Here is a 21,419-nt window from a genome sequence, read left to right as displayed (position 1 = left end):
CTATTTATAGGTACGTATTATATATTGCAGTCGTATCATACACTGCAAATATAATTTCTAGTTAAAGTATTTTCGACATAACCATTTTCCGAACATATAGCTTTATATTTGAAATGCATACAATATAAGAGACCTTGGAAGTGGATTAATATCGTCTCAAAGAAAGGTGAAACGAAAGAAATGACAATTCAGAAATTGAATACTCCGTAGGACTGTATGACGAGGGCACTGTAAGGCGCAGAGTATCCGTCGATAGATCTGGATTAGATATTAACGAAGGTAACGATTACACAAGATCATACTCGGAGTGATGCGAGCTTCGAAATACTGTCTCGTGAAAAGTTTCTCTCTTTCATAATATATAAAACTCTTATTAAAATATTAATAAGAGATTATATTTCTGAAAATACATTATACAAACATATATTTAGCAAACAAAGATCATATTACTATTTAAATATATAAATAATTAGTAAGTATTATTAAATCGAGAAAAACATGAAATATAAAAAGAAAAATACAATATTATGTGTTGACAACATTTCTTAATTTTTTATTGTGTAAATAATTGTATAAGAAATTGTACAAGATTTTTTAATTCTACGCATAATAAATTAATTACATAAATTACCTACTTTTGGTACTTCGAGGTTCGTCGCAGATTCAATCTCACTCCGACGAAATAAAAAAAAAATACCGATCCTGTAGCAAGTGCTCTTTACGGTCCTCTCTTGGTCTCGTACCTTTTCCTGTCGTAAATTGTACCACACGCACAGATTACTTATGGTAGCGACTGTGTCACGTGATGCGACAGTGTTCGACACCTTGTTGGCGACGTAGGATGAGTATAGGGTATAGAGAGAGATGCAAGGAATTTTATGCGATGAAAAAAATGAGATATAAGATGAAAAATAAATTTTTACATCCGCCAGTTTGAACCTCTTTCTTATCAATGCTTTTGTTGTTTCCTTATTTCTTGTGCTGCCCGCCCTCCCCACCGTGTAGGGCTGCCCTACATGCTGGAGCGTGCTGGCCTTGACGTCCAACAAGGTACTGTCAACCTACTTTCCACGTTCCCTTTTGTGGCTTAGAAATTTTCTTGTGGAAGGATGTGCATCCTGCATGAAAGCTCACTTCCCTCCTTTATCTTCATCTTTGCAACTCCGTAGCACCGCATTTTTCTAATTTTGCTGATAATTCCTAAAACAATTGAGATTGTGAATATTCCAAAATCCCATGCAAATATTTGGGACTGGATAAATTTATCGATCGTAGTTTATAATTTTTCAATTGCTTTTTCTTTTACACGCAAAAAAGGCGATCCATATATTTCCGCCATTTCTATTTCCCGCAAATATACAAATTTAAATTTTCTTATTAATGTAAATTTTAATATGAAAATAGAAATTAATATAATTACTATTATTAATACAATTAATATAATTGTATATTGAAAGAATTATGGAAAGCATTTGGATTACCTTTTTCTGACATTATGTAAATTTTTTTTCCTTGTAAAAGCATGCATTTATAGATATTTTTACAATTTTAAAAGTTATTATTATTTTATAAAAATGCCTCATTTCTTATTAATATCAATATATCTTACGTTCAATTTTAAATTGATTTGATCATTATTCGTTATTTTAGATTCTCTCTAGAAATCCGTTGCTAAAAAAAATTAAAAATTATATTCAGCATAATTATAAAGCAATTTATATACAGGGTGTTCAAAAAGTCCCGGACCGGTTGAATATTTTATAAACTATGCACTTTAGAAAGAAATGTTTCAGACAAAAGTTATATGGCTTGAAGGGAGCCATAAGATGGCGTCATTAGTTTGACCTTGAAAAGTCGTTTGAAGGTCACGTGAAGGTCACCTTCAATTTCTTAAATGGAACCCCCTATTTTTTGTTACTTATTCTTGTAGCTTATCTCGAGAGCTTTCCAAAACACTATAAAGTATTTCTTCATTGAGTACTTTTCGAGTTATGAGGCTTGAAATAATTTCTTAATTTTACATAAACCATAAAATATCTAGTAAAATATTCATTTTTCGATTATCTTACCTTAATACTTTTATGTACAAAATAATGAGAGGAATCAATTGGTGTAAAGAAAATACATAGTTATTTTTAAGAAAAAATATGTAATTGTTAATTGCAAATTACATATTTTTTCTTCGAAACAACTATGTTTTTTCTTTACACCAATTGATTCCTCTCATTATTTTGTACATAAAAGTATTAAGGTAAGATAATCGAAAAATGAATATTTTACTAGATATTTTATGGTTTATGTAAAATTAAGAAATTATTTCAAGCCTCATAACTCGAAAAGTACTCAATGAAGAAATACTTTATTATAGTGTTTTGGAAAGCTCTCGAGATAAGCTACAAGAATAAGTAACAAAAAATAGGGGGTTCCATTTAAGAAATTGAAGGTGACCTTCACGTGACCTTCAAACGACTTTTCAAGGTCAAACCAATGACGCCATCTTATGGCCCCCTTCAAGCCATACAACTTTTGTCTGAAACATTTCTTTCTAAAGTGCATAGTTTATGAAATATTCAACCGGTCCGGGACTTTTTGAACACCCTGTATATGAAAGAAATACATGCTACTTGCAATTTAGTTTAGCGATTAAGAGATTTTTATCATAATTTTATATGACCAGCATAACAGCTTTGCTTGTTTGTTATAATTCCATTGTTCAAATCTTTTTGCGCAAAGAAAAAATCACGATACAATTACTTGTTATCGATAATAAGAATATTAGCTCTCCAAAAATTTTAATAATATGTAGGATAAATGAAATTTGTTGCATCCGGTTTCAGAAATTCAACGAAATAGGGAATTCTACAAGAATGCAGACGTCAGACCACCGTTCACGTATGCATCCTTAATTCGGCAGGTGAGTGGCTAATAAAATTACTAAAGGATCCAACGGATATCACATTTTCCCATCACATTGCTGGAATTATACGGGATCTTCTCTAACAAAAATAAAATAAATGCATATATTATTGTCATTATAATATAATAATATTTCTTAAATATATATTAATAATTAATTTACAATTTTTTTATCGCTAGCCTTAATATTATTATAATTTAATAAAATTTTATGCTAAAAATTATTATGCTTTGTAATTATCTAAATGCGATAAAATGTATTTTATTATTTATTAATTTGATTTATCATATTTTATTAGAGAATTATACTTTTCTTCAATTTGTTATATATCAAATATTGAAACAAAAATTTTACAGATAAAATTATTGCATGAACAAAAAATCCCTATTTTATTTCAATATCTTATGTTAGTTGTGAAATTTGCTTTCGATAGGAATAGAAAAAGTTGATATAATTCTAATGTTGGTCTTTTCATAGTCGATCATCGAATCTCCCGAGAAGCAACTGACGCTCAACGAAATTTACAACTGGTTCCAAAATACATTCTGCTACTTCCGGCGCAACGCAGCAACGTGGAAGGTATATCTTATAATTTTAATAATTTAATTATACAATCAACTTAAAATGAAAAAAAACTATAAGCAGATGAGTAATAATTTTTAATTTCATTATCAAGAAATTTAAAACATATTTTTTATTATGATTTTAATTTTTAATGTTTACAGTAATTAATTTATAAAAGATATGACACATATCTCAGTAAGAAATTCTTTTTTTAGTTTACTTTTAGCAATTTTAGTATTTTTTCATTAATATATATATACATATAGAGATTTATAAAATAATCCTTTAATAGCGAATAAGTGGAAATAATTCTTCTTTAACTGGATGCATTCAATGTGAATCTACTTGTGCAAAAGGAATTGCAAGAGTAAAATGATTTGTATTTTGCGAGCTGGTTAAGCTGGACGCTTAACTAGAAGGAGTATGAACTTTCAAAGATCTCGGATAATTATATGTATTGATTTGAATTAACAGGCTAAATGACGAACCGGGCAGAGCAGTTGGTAATGATAGTGTGTTGCTTTCTTGAATAAAGAGAAGAACTGGTAACATGTGAAATATGATATATTACTAGTCATTTATGAGCCATCTATCATTATATTCTTCTCTATTTTTCTTCCTTTACAGACTTGATAGCACATTGCGTGTCAAAATAACAGTAATAGAGTTTAAATTAATAGTACACATAATTCACTATCAAAAAGTTCTTATATGTAGATAATTATTGCATTAATAATGTATATCTTTATAAACATATATTGTCAATTTATTTCATTAGAAATAAATTGCTGTTAACGTAATCTGGAAAAAATGCGTATAAAATTTATAGAATACTTACAGAATTAATATACTTGTGCAGATATATCTCATGAATTATTTAATTTTGACACAGGAAAGGTATATTTCGAAAATAATTATAAGAGAGGTAATAAATGTATAATTATTTATTTAATCCAAAACGAATTGACAAAATAAAATTGTCGAATACAGATCAATAATTAAAATTCCACACTTTTTTGGACGAACAACAGAATATAACGTGCCGATGGTTCATGATTGATTTGTAAGCCGACGTGACAATTCGCTTGTTGGCAAGAATGTTTGCGCGCGTGCGTTTTTCTTTGCGTGTGCGTGAGTGCGCGTGAAAGTAATTGACGTTTGCCATGACGCTTCGCCTCGCATGGTTATGTGTACATGAAGACATAAAGATGCAAAAGCAGGTTTACCAGGTGGAGAGCAGAGCAGAGCAGAGCCTGGAGCGAGATCTACACCGATGACGACGACATCTTGGCGGCTATATCGTCAGCGGGCAGCCCCGTTGAATTTTATTCGGCCCTGCGGCATGAATAATTGTTGTCGTTGCCCCTAGATTTAGATGACTAGCTGTGCATTAACGATAAAGGAATGCCACAAATCGTATCTCTTTCGATTAATCATTTTGGTTCGTTATATCCTCGTGCGGGCTTCAACGTCGCGATCTCATTGCCAATTTCCTTCTGTGCTAACAGCGCTCATCATCATCATCATCATTGACATCATCATCATCGTCGTCATTGTTTTTATTGTTAGCAGATATCGCGTTATAATTATTATAATTATTATTGATTATCGATTAGACTTTCTGTATTTATTGTATTATTGTTTTATGTATGTCACACGCATTTCCGTCCTCGTTGGCTGCCACCTGAAAAAAAAATACTTGCCCGAGTCTTGTGAAATAATATAACTAGTGATTTTGAATAATAGCATTTATAGATAGATGAATAAAATGCAATATTATTACTTATATAATGATATGCATTGCTTACACTTATCATTTATACATTAGTTGTATTATTATTTTTATTTGCTTAGTGCTGCTATTTTATATTTATTCTGGAAAAGAATTTTTTTAAGAATGCCGCCGCGAATATTTATTAAGTTGCATAATATTATTTTTAGAAAAAGCCATGTAATGCTATTCCGAAAAAAGTAAAATATAGCAGCATTTAGTTTGCCACGCAAATTTCAGTTTAAGGTGGCAGCTTTGCTTACATTCCTCAAGGGTGTCGAGTGGCCATTGCATCCATCTTTGGAGACAAAATAAGGCAACTATTAAAATAATTCTTATATTATAAAAATTGAAGATAGAAATATTATTCTTGTGAACCTATTATATAATATAAATGAAAATATCTTACTTATAAGCAAAATAGAGAAACGTTTTTAAAAAAATTACATTTCTTGTCTAATACATCTTATTTCTTAAATATATGTATGATAAAAAGTATAATTTACTTATACAAAATTATTTGTTTATAAAAATATCTTAAACATGTATTTCTAGCACATCCTCAAAGATAGTTGCCATGAATTCTCAAGAACAGCGTTGTGTTGCATAGATCTATTTAAATCTAATCATTTATGAAGATTTCAATTACAAAATTTAAAAGAGATAAAATATAAAATGTAGATCTTTCTCGAGATTATGAAGCTGATAGTAAAATTAAAAACTATTTTTTTTTCGAAGAAAAAGAAAAATATTATTTCTTACATTATACTTTTATTAATATTTTGGATAAATAAATTTTACCAGTGCGATATTAAAAAATACATTATGTTTGTATTTTTATTGACAACACAAAAGTTTTATTTATTAAAATTATAATGTCATGAAAACATTTATACTTATATTTATATCTCGTTATATAAAAGATTTCTAAAAAAGACGAAAAATTCATAATATATATATTTAATATCAAGTTTTCCTATAGATATTAATTTAAGACTGCTACAATAATACACAGAAAATATTAAAAGATAAGTTTTAATTTCAAAATTCACATCATACATTATATATTCGCATAAACAATTTTGTGCTCGAGCACTCGACGAGATCATTCGCAACGCTGCTCGTTGACACCTTGGCACCTTGACAAACCATACGGCACACGCACAATATCGCACGTTCTCACTTAGCGTCTCTCTACCTCGTGTCTCGGTCTCACGATCATCATCCATCCTTGCCTCATCAGCGTGGCCAGTCATCGTCACCCGATGTCGAGGACTCTCCATCACCTGTGTAACACAAAGCCACCATACACGCATACGCGCTCCACGATCCGTCACGAACGGCCGTGATCCTTGTGTCCCCTCTCCCCCCCCCCGCCCCCACCGCCGATCTACCGGGGCCGTGATTGAGTTGGCTTCGTTCGTTTTTTGCGTTGCTTATTTAGTCTGTGTATTATTTTGTATAGAACGCAGTGCGACACAACCTGTCTCTCCACAAATGTTTCATGCGAGTCGAAAACGTGAAAGGGGCCGTATGGACGGTGGACGAAGTGGAGTTTTACAAGAGACGGCCACAGCGCGCTTGCAGCACGACCGGGTACGTTGCCCCTCCCCATGCTCCATCGATCAGAAAAAAAATATAATTAAAACCGCGCTTTTTACTCTCTCTTTATTCTCTCTCTCTCTTTCTCTTTCTATCTCTATTACACCAATATTTCTTACCACTCTTGGAGACCGACGGACTGAAACCTACCCTTTCCTTCTCGTTCCTCCCCCTCTACCGATATATCGGAGGATATATAGTCTCTTTCAGAGTACAAACTTCCTTTCAACTGTCTCTCACACTCCTACATTTCCCTTTTATATATCTATATTACTATCTCTCTCTTTCTCTCTCTCTTTCTGCCTTTTTACATATATTTATATATATATGTATATATACTCACTTATTCGCTTTTACTCTTCTTATATTTATAGTCATACCGTCATCCCCCAGCCCCTTATACCGCCCTCCCATTTTTCTACAATTTTATATCATATATTTATATAACTTTTTACATACTTTTTACATATTTTTATATCGATATTTATACATATACATATGTTTATATATACATTAAGAGTATTTAATATTTCATCTTATATACATATAGCTCTTTTCATATATATATATGTATTTTTAATATATATCTGTTTTATATATATATTATATATATATTTCTATATGCGATTTGAAGGTGGACGCACATTCAGTGCGTTTGCGGCCTTCGTATGTATGTATACGCACATACACGCACGCTCTCCTGTGCATTTCTCTCTCTTTCTCTTTTTTTAATCATATAAGATATATTTAATCGTTTTCTCACGATATTCTACGTCGTGTGTTCCCTGTTTTTACATTTCTCTTCATATAGTATATACTGTACCTGTTTGTACTTGATACGTGCGCATTCATACGTATTGATCTGTGTGTGTATAAACCTTTTTATACACCTAAATGCCATAACAATTTTTAATGTACGTCGCTTATGTCGTCTGTCTGTTTGCCGCTAATATTCATAGTTTCTCGAGGTGTCGTGCTCCTGTAATCGATAAATAACATCATATCATATTTATTTTATGCATTAATGTGCTTATCATATTTTTGAATTTCGTTTTAATCGAATAATGGACGGAAATGACAGTTGGAAAATTTATATTTTAATAAATAAATTTATCCACGCGCACTTATATACACATTTTGATGAATATACTCGAGAAACTATCACTGTGTTTGAACCCGCGTGTGTGTGAACTTCTTACTTGCCCGTCGTCGTGTGATGGTAGTCGGCAGTCTGATGGGTGCGTGGATGTGCGTGAGAGTGCGTCGCCGATGAAAGAGCCGCAACAGATGAAAGGGAAAAAAAGAAAAGAAAAAAAAATAGGAAGAGAGTTTAGAGATTAGAGCTAATCTCATTCTCGGAGATGGGAATCCAGTAGTGTGTCGTGTGTGCTTTCATAACGAGCATGTGAGCTTTGCAGCAACTAACCCAGATCGAGAACGGCAGGGCCAAGTATCTGGCCCAAGTCTAGTCTCGAAAGCCCGGAAGCCCGGAAGCGGAATTGCCCGGAACAGAGTGAGAACCGCAGTGTTGCACTTTGTCAGGTAGTGAGAGGAGCTGCCTTACTACATTATTACTACGTCTCTGTTTTATTTTCTTTGATTTATCCATCCCTTCTTTGCGAATCTGTGCTGCTGTTTGTTCTTTCTAAAAGTCGACTCGAGATCATTCATGTGTCCCCGGCAACACGATAGAGCGATGGAGTTGCCGGCGCGAAAGACGCGCCGGCGTTAAAATGGTGCGTCCGGACCCCCGTGAACACTGAACACGATGGCAAGCGAATAACCGGGGCACGCACATACGTGAGGCCCCCCTTCTGTTACGAAGAGTAGCGAACGGCGATGGGGGTCGAGCGCAAATTAAGAAAGAAAAAAAAAAGCGAAAATGTGCGCGCAATCAACTGCAAAAAAAAAACCAGAAACCTTGTCTTTTTTACTCTCTTTTTCTCTATTTCTTGGTGGTCTTGTCTGTGTATACAGAACGCGATCCGCACCAATCTATCATTGCACAAGTGTTTTGTGCGCTATGAGGACGACTTCGGGTCATTCTGGATGGTGGACGACGCCGAGTTCGTAAAGCGGCGGCATCTGTCCCGCGGCCGCCCCAGGAAATATGACCCAACCCCATCACCCACTCCACCCCACCTCTCCGCACAGTAAGCACTACCACTTTTTAGAATTCTGCTGGCTGGCTGGCGCGACGTTCTGACCTTACCGCGGTACTTTTTTATGAAACGCGGCGACCGGGACGTTTTCGCTTGGTCGTTGTCTACAAATTGAACCGCTAAACGAGCTTCCCTACCTGCTGCCTTTCAAAGTCCTCGCGCGCGCACTTGATATAAAATTGTGCGTGGTTGCAGCTGTTACGCTGATGTTTCGTTCTATCTCTTGAAGCATAAAATAATCACAAAAAGTTGTGTTAAATAATCTTAAAAAAATTTTTCAACTAGTAAATCTATTCCATAGCATCAGCAGTATCATCATTGCTATATAAGTTAAATGAAAAAGTTTGGGTTATATGATCAACTAGAATACAACGATGTTTATTATAAAAGAATTTCAAATTTGATAAAATATCTTATTATTTATATGTATATATAATTTGCTTAATATTAGTTTAATTTATAAAGACAGATAAATTCGTATGTTAGTCCAACATTAATGTGTTTTTTCTTTATGGAAATTTGAATCGTAACACTAGTGCTAATATTTCATGCATTAAAAAGAACAATTTTTTAAATGAAATCTTTATTTCAAATTATCCATTACGATGCTAACAGCTGCAATGATAAATGATGTGATAATTAAATATCTGTTTTTTTGATTAGCTAAATTTTATACTATCAGGTTTAAAATATCTCTTTCTCTCTCTTTCATTTTTAATAAAATTTTTTTTATTTCTAAATTATATTGTGATATTAATTAAAATACTTATTGCATCAAGGCAGCAGGAAGTAGCTCTATGCAGTTTATCCAATCCCTCTGGAAATGATTTCCGCATTATGCCTGCCTCAAGCGCCTTTAAAAACCGATTCCTTAAAAAATTCGACTAGTATCATACCATTATTACCTTGCCTGTTTATTTGTCAAAAGTGTGCAATATTATTCTGATTTACGATTACACACATATATTCACTCTTAATGATATAAACTTAATAATAATTATATAATTACGAAAAATTGTATGTACAGCTTATTTTATATAATTATATAGATTTATTTTCCATAATAATGTATTTTCTTTCATTATATTTGCGATTATTTTTTTATATTCTTTTTAAAAATTTGTTTAATTATAATTATTACGCATATTGTATGTGCTAAATACAAACTAAATTTCCTATAAGATTGAGATTTATAAAATCAACTAAAATCGAAAAGTTTGCTACCTATTTAAGCATTAATATATGTGTGTAAACGATATGTTCTAAAATTTATATACCTAATATACATGTCAAATTATAGTCAACTTTAAATAAAAAAATATCTAAATATTTTGTTTTGTCTCAAACTACTAATAGAATTAACAGATTTTCTCTCTCACGAATTAATATTTAAAGACATAGAGATCATAAACTTAATTTTTATTGAATTTTAAATAAATTTGAAAACGCGTAGAAAAAATCTTATTATTTGTTTAGCTTAATTAGTAAAATAGTTTAAGTTTAATAAAATTCAGAAGCAGAAGGGAGAAGATATTTAGTCAAATATTTTCTAATGAAAAATCAGTTTTAATTTGGTGAAAAAATTATAATTAGAAAAAAGTGCTTTACTTTATTTCCCATAAAAATCATGTGCACTTTTGCAAATGACGCTCAAGGTTCATAGGACATTCCCGTATACGTTACTAGTAATGTAGCCTAAAGATTCTTGCACTTCGTGATAGCTTGAATCCTGCACGGTCCTGCAGCACACCAGCATCAGGACGATTGGTCAGAGATGCGGGATCTCCAATGTATTAATAGTCGCTTGCATGGATTACCACGAATCCTTAACATTCGTTTCCCGATGAAGCCCTCTAAAACTGTCCCGTCTAGTTTGAAAACACTGCTTATAAACGTATGATGCTTAATGTGATGCTGTTCGTAATATCTCGTGTGAAAGTGGTGTGTTTGTGCGGGCAAGCGTTCTTTTGTGTTGAAGTTTTGCTCTTCCGTTTCCATCTTTGTTCTGTCCTCTCATAATAGCAGAGAATTATTTTTCTCTCCTTTTGTGAGCATATAGCTGCCATGACGTTAATAGACGTTTGTAGTCTCTTAAGTTCATCATTTTTTTTCATCGATTTCTACAGAATATCGTAATAGCATCCTGGTTTTGTTTCTTCAATTTTTATCGATGCGATTTCCTTTGCAATCCGTTGCAATTCTCAACTAATATGCTGCTTTAGAATTATATGTCAACGCTTATTAGATGCACGCCTAAAAGTTTTTTCAATTTTAGCTTTTAATTTGCTATAGTTACCTCATTAAAAGGCTTCTTTCATGTGATGGTTAATTATATTTAAAAATAGATGTGTTAGAAGGCTTTGGACAAAGACAATTTCAGCAAATATATAATGAACGTTAAAAAAAGTATTTTCTCAAATATAAAATATTCGTATACGATGAAATCTTATAAAATGTTTTAATAGTTTATTGTTAAATATCAAATAGATGAAAAGATGGGATAAAGTTGAGAATTGCAAGATAGATTTTAGCATCTTACATGCTTCCGCAATGAGCGAATGGTTCTTGATCTGAGTGAATATATACATGTCAAGCTACTCGCGCATGTGTAAATTTTGTGTGTATACTGTGCGTTAAACAACTACATTCCTCGAGTGGAATTCTTCAGTCTTCATCATTCGGCTCATCTTGTTCTACAGGTATTATACATGGGCTTAATAATCTCAGTAATATTTATAATATAATCATAATTCTTCAAATATATTTATTGTTCAACTTTAATACTTTTTGAAATTTTATCTATTCTTATATTCAAAAAATCTCTTTTTAAATTCTCTCTCTCTCTCTCTCTCTCTCTCTCTCTCTCTCTCTTTCACTTTCTCTTTCTCTCTTTCTCTATCCAAAACTTTCCTCCTCTTTCTATCTCTATCTTCACGATCTCTTTTCTATCTATTCAGCGCTCCATGTTACTTGATAAACGGTCACAGGAAATATTTTTTCTTATCTTTTTCTTCGCATGCATTTTCAAATCTCTCGGAACAAGATCTCTCTGATGGTGTACTAAAAAACTGGGTATACGTATTTATCCAGTTTTTCATGGTTCAACTACTCACAAGAGATGCTTTGAAAAAGATGTTTTTTTTTACAAAACGTCAGAAAGAAACATTAATCAACGATCTGAATTGAATCAAGTATTTTTGCCACACGATTTTGCGAGATGACAAAAAACGAAAGGTAAGCACAGGTAACCTAGTGGCCGTTTATAAGCAACTTGTTTCGAAACTGATATAATGCTACGTTAAAAATGAAAGGAGAGAAAAGTCGATACAATTATTTATGAAGTTTCGAAACGGGAGCGCTTTTTTTTAAACACTCTTTCTGTAATTTTTATCTAATCTCACTCAATCACCAATGAGTCGAACTGGTGGGCAAATAATATGGGAGGCACTGTGTAAATAGGTAAGAGTTTTTGAACTCTAAATATTTTCGCTCTTTTTTAATCTCTCTTTTTGATATATATTATATGTATACATTTTTCATATTTATATAATTCTCTTTGTCTCTCTTCTCTTCTACTTTACATCTTTTTCTCTCTTTCTCTATCTATCTCTCTATCTTCTTCCTTTTTGTCTTTATACGTCTTACATATCTACGACTTCAGTACACGCACAGACACATGATCACCATATACAGCCTACTTTGATTCTCCTCTCTTTTTCAAATCCGTCTTAACATTGACACAATTAAAAAAAAAAACAACACGCGTTTTGTTTCAGGAAATATTCTCATAGTTGAATTTCGAATATTATTAACATATTTTTCTCTGTCAATATCTAGGGGTGTCCCGTCGAAGAGTCCAACTCTAACGCACAGTCCTACTATGTACGGTGATGCGCTTAATGCCAACCTGCAGGTAACTATTAATAATTAATTTATGGAATGCGAAAATTCTCTCTCATATATTTCCACGATTTTTTTCTTAATTAAGTGATTTGAAAGACATTATGTCATGACTAAGATAAATAATATTGAGTAAAAAATATTGTTTATATTATTTACTCAATATTATTGCGTTCATCTGAATAGACTAGATGACATTTCACAAATTTTCGCATTCTCTATCAATTCTTTTAATAAATTACATTAATTAAAAATTTTACTTATTATAGTAGAAATTGATATAATAAATGCATTATTAATTAATAATAAATATTACTAATTTCTAAATGATTAGTCAGTTAGATGGTATTGAGTCAGTAATAACTAACCATCTAATGCAATTTGAGTATTTCCAGGCGCTCGGGGAATCTAATATGGGTTTTTTGAACAATCCAATGTGCACGTCGACAGCGACAAGTCCCGATAAGGAACATGTGTTACCTCATAATGATTTAATGTAAGTGACATTTACTCAAATGTTCACTCGTTCATCTTTTTCTTTAAATATTTATACGATATATATTTCATCAAATATTATAAAAAGTGTTAAAGTCTCTATATTCTTACAAATACCTGTATTTCTATATCTGTGGAACATTATTTTAACTTATAATAATATTGCCAACATGTCTAGAATTTTTCATTTATTCAGCATCGTGCATTTTTCGTTTTTATTTGCGGATATATTCACGAGCGGTTTGTACGTATTCTGTACGAGTTTCTATCGCACGCGGTGCAGAAATCGTGAAAAAGCCCCCTGTTTTCGTGACTCTTTCGAAACGCAAACTATTCGTTGCAGCTTGACAAACCGCTTGAAACCGCGACAATGAAACAATCCGGAAAAAAACGAAATCGTTATTTTCCCATCAGCGTGGCGCGGGAAACGTGTCGCTAAAAAAATAAATCGCTAGGCGTGTATATCGCGTCGCGCTTTATGAAATATATACGTCAATACTGGCACGCGGCACCCACAAGTTTTCCACTCATAAGCGTACACAACGCGTTCGCGCGTGTCGTCGATTCAACAGGTCGCCGCTGGATGAACCGGCCATGCACATAAAACAGGAGAGCCAGAGCCCGGAAGGAGGAAAGCACACGAGATTAATAAAGCGCGAGCTACCGGACGGTCCCATGGAGCAGGAGACGGAGGAGGATCAGACGGACGACAGAGAATACTCGGAGAGCCACGGCCACGATTCCGGCCAGGACGAGGACATGGCCGAGGACCTGTCGATGGCGCCCGACATATTGATCCCGGAGGATCAGGTCGAGGCGTAGTATCGCTTCGCCGCGACAAGCCAGTAGACACGAGATGTATACAAGGTGTCCCGTTTATTCGGTCGTGAGAGGAGTCATGCTCTACCCTCTTTGGGGCTAGAGCAGAGTAAAGACGGTAGGCAGAGGGAAAAAGAAAGAGGGAAAGGATAGGAAGCAGGGAATAACGGAAGCAGAGGGTCGAAGAGGACGATGAAGGCGTCCCAGGACCACCCACCCCCTCCACTTCTCCTTCGTACGAATCCCCCTCAACGTATCATATCTGTACCGCGACACCCCAATCGCGGCTTTAAGGTAACGAAAAGGAGCCAAGCGCGAATGTGTTGAGAAAAAGACACTGAACGATGACGACGGTGACGAGCGTATTTCCGGATGATGTATGTAATCGCGAAAATCTCGGCGATATTCGGGAAGCGATCTTTCGATCCATATCTTTACTCAAGCAATTGCGAACAACGATGTATTTTATTTTCCTCTCGATCTTTTCCGTTCCGGAGCCGCGGTTATATCTCTAATAGACATATACATAAATATATACATATATATACATATATATATATCTCGTGTACATTGCATTAGAAATTAATGTGACGACAGTGAGGCACTGACTTGGGGGACCGCCTTGCGATCGGCGAGCGTCCCCGAGAAATGCGACGGGAAATATTCCTCGCCGGAGGAACCGATGTAGCCTCGCGATCATACATTTATACATGTCGGCATGCATAGATAAAACTCGAATACAGCGATCGCAATGTATCAAATCTTGAACCTTTTTTTTGCATTATGTTGAAATGCATCGAACTGGTGGTAAAAAAATTTTTGTTACGAAATATTACACACGTGTTATATGTGAAAAAGTTTCTTTATGTAATATGTCATGACGTTAAATTGAGAAGTTAACTACGTATTAATACGATACTCATATCGTATATACATATTATGTTTTTACATTTTGAAAAAGTAAGATCGTTTTTATTTTGATTATGATTGATTAAAAAAAAAATAATTTAAAAATCTTTCCGCGAGAACACTGCAAATTGTTTGACGCGAGAGACAATGCGCTATGCTTATCTATTTAATGAGTCCAGATTCGAGAAGGGAAGAAAAATTTTTCGATAAATAAGAAACGATGAGAATCGTCAGGAAGCATCGCGCGGTTCCATCGGAGAAGCGAGTCGATCAGAGAGTCCAACGGGATTGAACTAGGAAATAAATCGATGAAGCCGTGGTGGTGGTGGTGGTGGTGGGTACGTTCGGGAGCGACTGAGTTTAGTCTTTAAGTTTAGGCGTTCGTTTCCGACGAACGAAGAGCAATGCTAGCACTATTCTCGCAACTAAGCGGGTCCTACCGTCTCGAAGAGGCCCAGTATCAGACAAGTTAAACTAAGAATCGCATCCGAGCGACGAGACCGGATGCGTCCCGGCGTACCCGTCCGCTACTGTTGGTAGCACTCTGTATAGTCTAGCAAAGTTGATCGTAAGTAGTTTCGTATTCATTAAACGGTAATTAATTGCAGGTCGAGACGGTCGAGATATTTGTAAATGGGCGCTACGATACACGACACACGCGCGCGCGCGCGACGATCTTTCAAATTACTTTCCGATCGAGCCGATCAGGAATCCGTGATGCAGAACGATAGACATGATAGATGAACGTAGCTCTGCGAGACGATCGAAGAATGTTACGAACGGGGATAAGTGGGAAGATCGCTAACGCGACGTTTTATATTTACATACACGTATTACATTATATATATATATATATATGGCAAATAAAATTTCAAATTTTACGCAAGGCATTAGCAGTTTTTTGTACGATATATTTAACTTTGCCGTTTCCATATATAAGGTATAAGATAGACTCAGCACCCCGTGGCGAGATGGTGCTTTTCGAGTTTCCAACGCATTGAAAGCTAGTATTTCAACGTTTTGGATAATTAACATAAAATTTCGAACTGTTAGGTATTGCGCGTTCAAGAAGATTATATTAGAGTTATTAGCACTTCCTTCTGTGATACGTGATGAATATAGTAAGACCTCTATATTTAATTATACACATATATAAATATATAATTAAGGGACTTATATATATACGTTACAAGTCGTTTTTGGTTGCTAAGTCTATTGTATATCAATATAATTATCGATCAATTACAGGCAATTGATGTGTGCCACACGCTATTGAGATATGTATGACAAAATATTACATTAAAAAAAAAATGCTAAGGTATCACGTTAATGATCTCCCTACTTCTCTAAACGCGAAGTCTATAAATAAAGTACGCTATGTATGCATATATACATATATTAATACGTATACGTATCGAAATTATAAGGAATTAGATGTCGATGATCCTCTCCATCAAACTTTTTCCCCATCCTCGTCCAATCCTAGTCCAATTAATATACACACACCGATCGAGGCCAGTAGATTCCTTTTAAAGAGTGCGTGGTCTCGAATCCCAAAAACAAGACATAGATGAAGCGCGCTCATATCGGTACTAATATTTTGAATTGTTCAGAATCTACCGGTAACACGGACAATTCAAATCTGTCTTAAGGAATTAGTGTATTTTTCTTTTTGGTCTTCATATGTGTTTAACGATAAATGTTTGTCAAACTTAGAAGTCGGTTTAGTTGCCATCGTAAAGCGCTTATGTCATTTTTGCACAGTGACTGATGGAGAAGGAAAATATAATTATATATTTTATTAGATCATAACGAGACGGTTATGTGCAATCTGGAAAATTATTACTTGCACAAATTGAGAAAATAACGCAAAGTTACATTTTGTGCCACAGAATGTTTAATTTCAAGTTAAATAGCGTAATTTTTTGCTGCGTCGAATATCGTGAGATTTCTTGGGGACAAGTTTGGAAGAGAATTTTATATTTCTACGTTTACTTATATTATCATAGTTATTCAATCTTAGTTTCCGTTGTAATTAATAAATATAATTTTATTCGACGTTATTATGTGTATGTACACGACATTGATGGATATTGATATTTCAATGAAGATACAAATATATAGATGTTGGAGTTTATGAATTTTCACAATGAATTTATCAAATGCTAAAATAGTGTTATCAAAAAAACAACTCATCCCGGATCATCCACGTAATAACGTGAAATCTCTTTCTCTCTTATGAACTTCTACACTCTATGACATTCGCAATTATTCAAATTTATTACCTTAGATGAATTATCTCGTCTCTGTTTATCGAGGTAAACACATGCCATTACGGGGGAATAAAGTATAATGCGAATGTACGCGGATTAATGTTTCTGTAACAATCAAATAAAAATAAGAAGATTGCAATATTATTGACATAATACAAATATTGTGAGTTTTATATTTTCAAATTTTCGATATTCAAATTGACTAAACTTGTATGCATAATTCGAGTAAATCTTTTCCATCAGCGATCTGCAATTTATATTATTAAAACTATTCACATTTGATATTTCTAATACATATAGAGCATCAAATAGTTTTATTTAGTTTATTGCAAATTATTTTATCATTTTTTCAAGACTCTAGATATTCAGGAAACATTTATTTATGTATCAAAAATCTAAATTAAAAAAGACCAATAATCTACTACGCGACTGGTAATACATATGCGTATATTTAAAAAGAATTAAAGTATCAAATAAAGTTATAATACATATATAATATGTACACGAACAGATGTTTTCATCTAACGTTTTGAGATCTTTCTCAATAATATAATTACCGAGATATTATTTAATCAGCAATTTTCAAAATTGCCATAATATAATTAAATTATAAGAGTTAAAATACATAGAAAAGATTGAAATGTTATCACATATCTATAACATATTTTTTGTATATAATTATCGTTTCGTTTTAATCTTTGAGCGTTGGTATTAAATGCGATGTTGACATTCATTTTATAATTGATTTTGACTTGCGCCTTTATTTATATTATGGCAATTTCGATTTGATAACATTATAATACATTGTTCTAATTTTATCCTATTTACATTGTTCACTGAGGAAGATATTAAAGCACGAGATGGAAACATCTGTAATATTATTTAATATGTATTTAATATATTATTATTTTATTTGATGTTTTAATCCTTTAAATATATGCACACGCATTACCAACCGCAGAGTTTGGATTATTGTCATTTTTGTAATTCAAGTTTTTGATTCTTATATTTTGAGCTTGTGCAGTTTTACATTTTAATTTATTTACATTGTACAAAATCACAATTTATATCATTATTAAATATATATTATTATTTGTCATTCAATAATTAATTAAATATTACAGAATTGCAAACAGTCTTTTCATCTTTCAAGTTACAAGTGATTTGAAATTGAACGCGTCCCAGCTTTAATTAACAAAACATACATATCTGCGTTATGAGGCTTTGAAATTTATCGCTGAATAATTTAAAACACAAAACTAATGCATATATTTGTCTTGAATGTAAATCTGCAGGGTTAAGAAAAATTATTAAATCACACACGCGCGGATAAAAGGAAAGATTATAAAGAAGAAAACGCAAAAAGCGAGAGAGAATGAGAGCATGTATGTGTATGTGTGTATTTGTGTGCAAGAATGCCATGATAGTTTGGAAGCAGCTCGTTTACCGATAAAACTTGCGAGGTTCAATTTGGGCTCGCTTTCACGTATGGTACTATTAATAATCTAAGTCTATATGTATTATGAATTAAGAACTTGATACACATATATATACACGCATACACACACCATACATCTATACAAGCACCTACACAATAAAAGACTCCTCTGTAAATAATTAAACTTATCGAGGCATTAGGAATTTGCGCATATGTCATTCGATGGATGGATGATTGTGCCGATATCGCGGCTCGTACGTGCGTATATATATATGTATGCATGTGTGTGGATGTAATTGCATATGTGAGTGCATGCGTATATTCCGTATCCCGTCTGCATTTAATTTCGACTCGAGATCACGAAGTTCTCCTCCGGAGAGCAACTGGATGGAAGACATTTTCTCGTTTTGCCGGGTGAACGTTCGTCACGTCGCGAGGAAGAGCGGGCCTGTCGACTGGATAATTAGTTAATAATCGGTTAATTGATCGATCATGCGCCGCGTCGCGTGACGTGTCCTGGGCGAGCTCCGCGCAAACACGTAGCTGTTTCTGTATCTTTTGTATCATAGTGACAATGTTATACACAGATGCTTTATTACTAATGTTTTCTTTTTTTTGTTACGTTTGTTTTGATGAGGGTGGAAAATTGGATTTATTAGATTTACGCGGGCATTGCGATCGATCATTCCGATGAGCATTCGGGCGAATCGATTATTTCATTATTTTGCTTACGGTGCACAATGCTCTAGGAATTATAGTTGTTAATCGTGCCGCGTAGAACCTTGCAAAATGCTCGAAAATAATTGCTGATAACGAACCCGATAAACAATCGGGGTTCCTGATGCATGGACATTTATTATTGTTTTGATCTGATAAAAGCGATGGCGATTCTGTGCAATTATATCTGATAGATCGAAGCATCCGATATGAACTGTGCCAAATCGATGCAAATATTTATTTAATAAATGAATCGAGAGACATATAAGCAGAAAAAAATCAATCGTATAGGAGGAAATTTTTCTGAAAAAGAACATTTTGTAAACTTTCTGTCAGATTCTTCATCTTTCGCTGGTGTAAAGCTGTTGTAGTGAAATTCAATACGACATGCCGACAAAATAAAGGTATAACGTTTATCATATTTTGTGGAATAAGTAATTGTTATGCATACATCAATTAATGTCCGAATAGCAATTTCAATGTATTGCACAGTTATGATTGAAACAGGCATGTTCGTATATGAGACAAATTTCATCGCGTTGTAATGTTCTCACAAATATGTGTACATAACACGTCGTATATAATGATTCTCATCAAATAAAATATTCCCTTGCAAGGAAATCAAACGTGTTACAAGGATGTTCAAACGAATACGGTTTTAACCTAAAAACACTTATAATTTGCCATCGAACAAGTCTAGAAATGATTTCTTCAGCGCTTACATTTTCTAACTTTTGTTCTTTTCCTTTAGAATTTGTAATAACTTTTGTAAGGAGAAAAAATAAGGAGTCTGTTATCGCAATTCGAGTTCTTACAAAAAAATACATTTCACGAAAATTGGCCGTATAATCGATCGAATAGGAAACCGCTGGCACAGGTCGAAAATTATTGCAAAATCTTTTAGAACGTTTATTGTCTGAATTACTTTGTTAAGTATTTGTATGATAAGTTGCCTTGTAAAAATGTACCGATTTTACTAAGAAATTAAATGTGTTACTGAAAGAAAAACCATGCACAAATTCTCTTCAACTATATTTTTATCAACCTCCGTTCTTTACGTCGAAAATAGTAATGACGGAGCATAGAAGTAGTCGATTAAAAGTAATAATTGTAAGTACCAATAAATTATCATTTTCACCGTACTTTCTTTGTATAAGACTGATATCGTTTGTATAATGCTTGATAATCCCGTTAGAAGTATCGAGATTTATATACGTAAATTAATGTATCTAAGGAATATATGTCTATATATATAGATCGCAGGAAACACTTATATCATACTGTAAATAGAGAATTTACGAAATCGCATTTTCTAGTTCGATATAAGCGTTAGTATTAAGATTTTAGCTGATATAGAATTATCTTGAAAGGATATATACTTAATAAAACTGCGATATATGAAAAAAAAAGAACAAGAACTTTGTGCTCTTTAAGAATTCTGTTTTCAAACTCCCTGTGTTAATGCATTTAATAAAGGGATCTTAAACACTTTTTGCTACTTGTTATCACTTTCTGGTACAATGCTTTTTATTATCTTTTTATCAGCTCAAGCATTATTATTGAATAATTTTTATATTGATCTGATATAGTAATTTTTATTATCAATTTAGCTTTTTATTAAACATCAAAAAAATATATTTTTCTAATGTCGGTTTAACTTATTGAGAAGATATAAATTTTTTCCAATTCATGACCACTTACACTAAATGTGATTGTCCAATTTTGAATTTTATTTGTATTATATTTGTATTATATTTGTATTATATTTGTATTATATTTGTATTATATTTATATTATTTATATTATATTATATTATATTTATATTATTAACTTATTATAAGCGAAAGATTTC

General features: G+C 33.1%; 1 protein-coding gene across 25 annotated transcripts in view; it reads left to right on the top strand.

Moving 5' to 3' along the window:
* Foxp (forkhead box transcription factor P) overlaps positions 1 to 16,559 on the top strand; it is a 285,273-nt gene extending 268,714 nt beyond the window's left edge. For 13 of the 25 annotated variants that reach the window (XM_083098183.1, XM_083098171.1, XM_083098167.1 and 10 more), the window contains 7 exons: positions 211 to 279; positions 2,838 to 2,914; positions 3,395 to 3,496; positions 8,832 to 9,007; positions 12,854 to 12,929; positions 13,303 to 13,412; positions 13,984 to 16,559. In XM_083098183.1, the coding sequence (XP_082954309.1) occupies positions 211 to 279; positions 2,838 to 2,914; positions 3,395 to 3,496; positions 8,832 to 9,007; positions 12,854 to 12,929; positions 13,303 to 13,412; positions 13,984 to 14,233 (860 nt within the window). In that variant the 3' untranslated portion in view covers positions 14,234 to 16,559. Of the gene's footprint in view, positions 1 to 210; positions 280 to 1,005; positions 1,051 to 2,837; positions 2,915 to 3,394; positions 3,497 to 6,717; positions 6,849 to 8,831; positions 9,008 to 12,853; positions 12,930 to 13,302; positions 13,413 to 13,983 lie in introns of those variants that run through there. The other 12 variants (XM_083098175.1, XM_083098173.1, XM_083098172.1 and 9 more) reach the window with 7 other exon arrangements.
* Positions 16,560 to 21,419: the final 4,860 nt, after the last annotated feature.

This window comes from Camponotus vicinus, unplaced genomic scaffold, assembly GCF_025532165.1.
Source record: "Camponotus vicinus isolate PSW18456_S1 unplaced genomic scaffold, iyCamVici1.0 SCAF_4, whole genome shotgun sequence".
Lineage (NCBI taxonomy): Eukaryota > Metazoa > Arthropoda > Insecta > Hymenoptera > Formicidae > Camponotus > Camponotus vicinus.
Note: the sequence above shows the minus strand (reverse complement) of the source record. Positions and strands in the feature narration are given on the sequence as shown.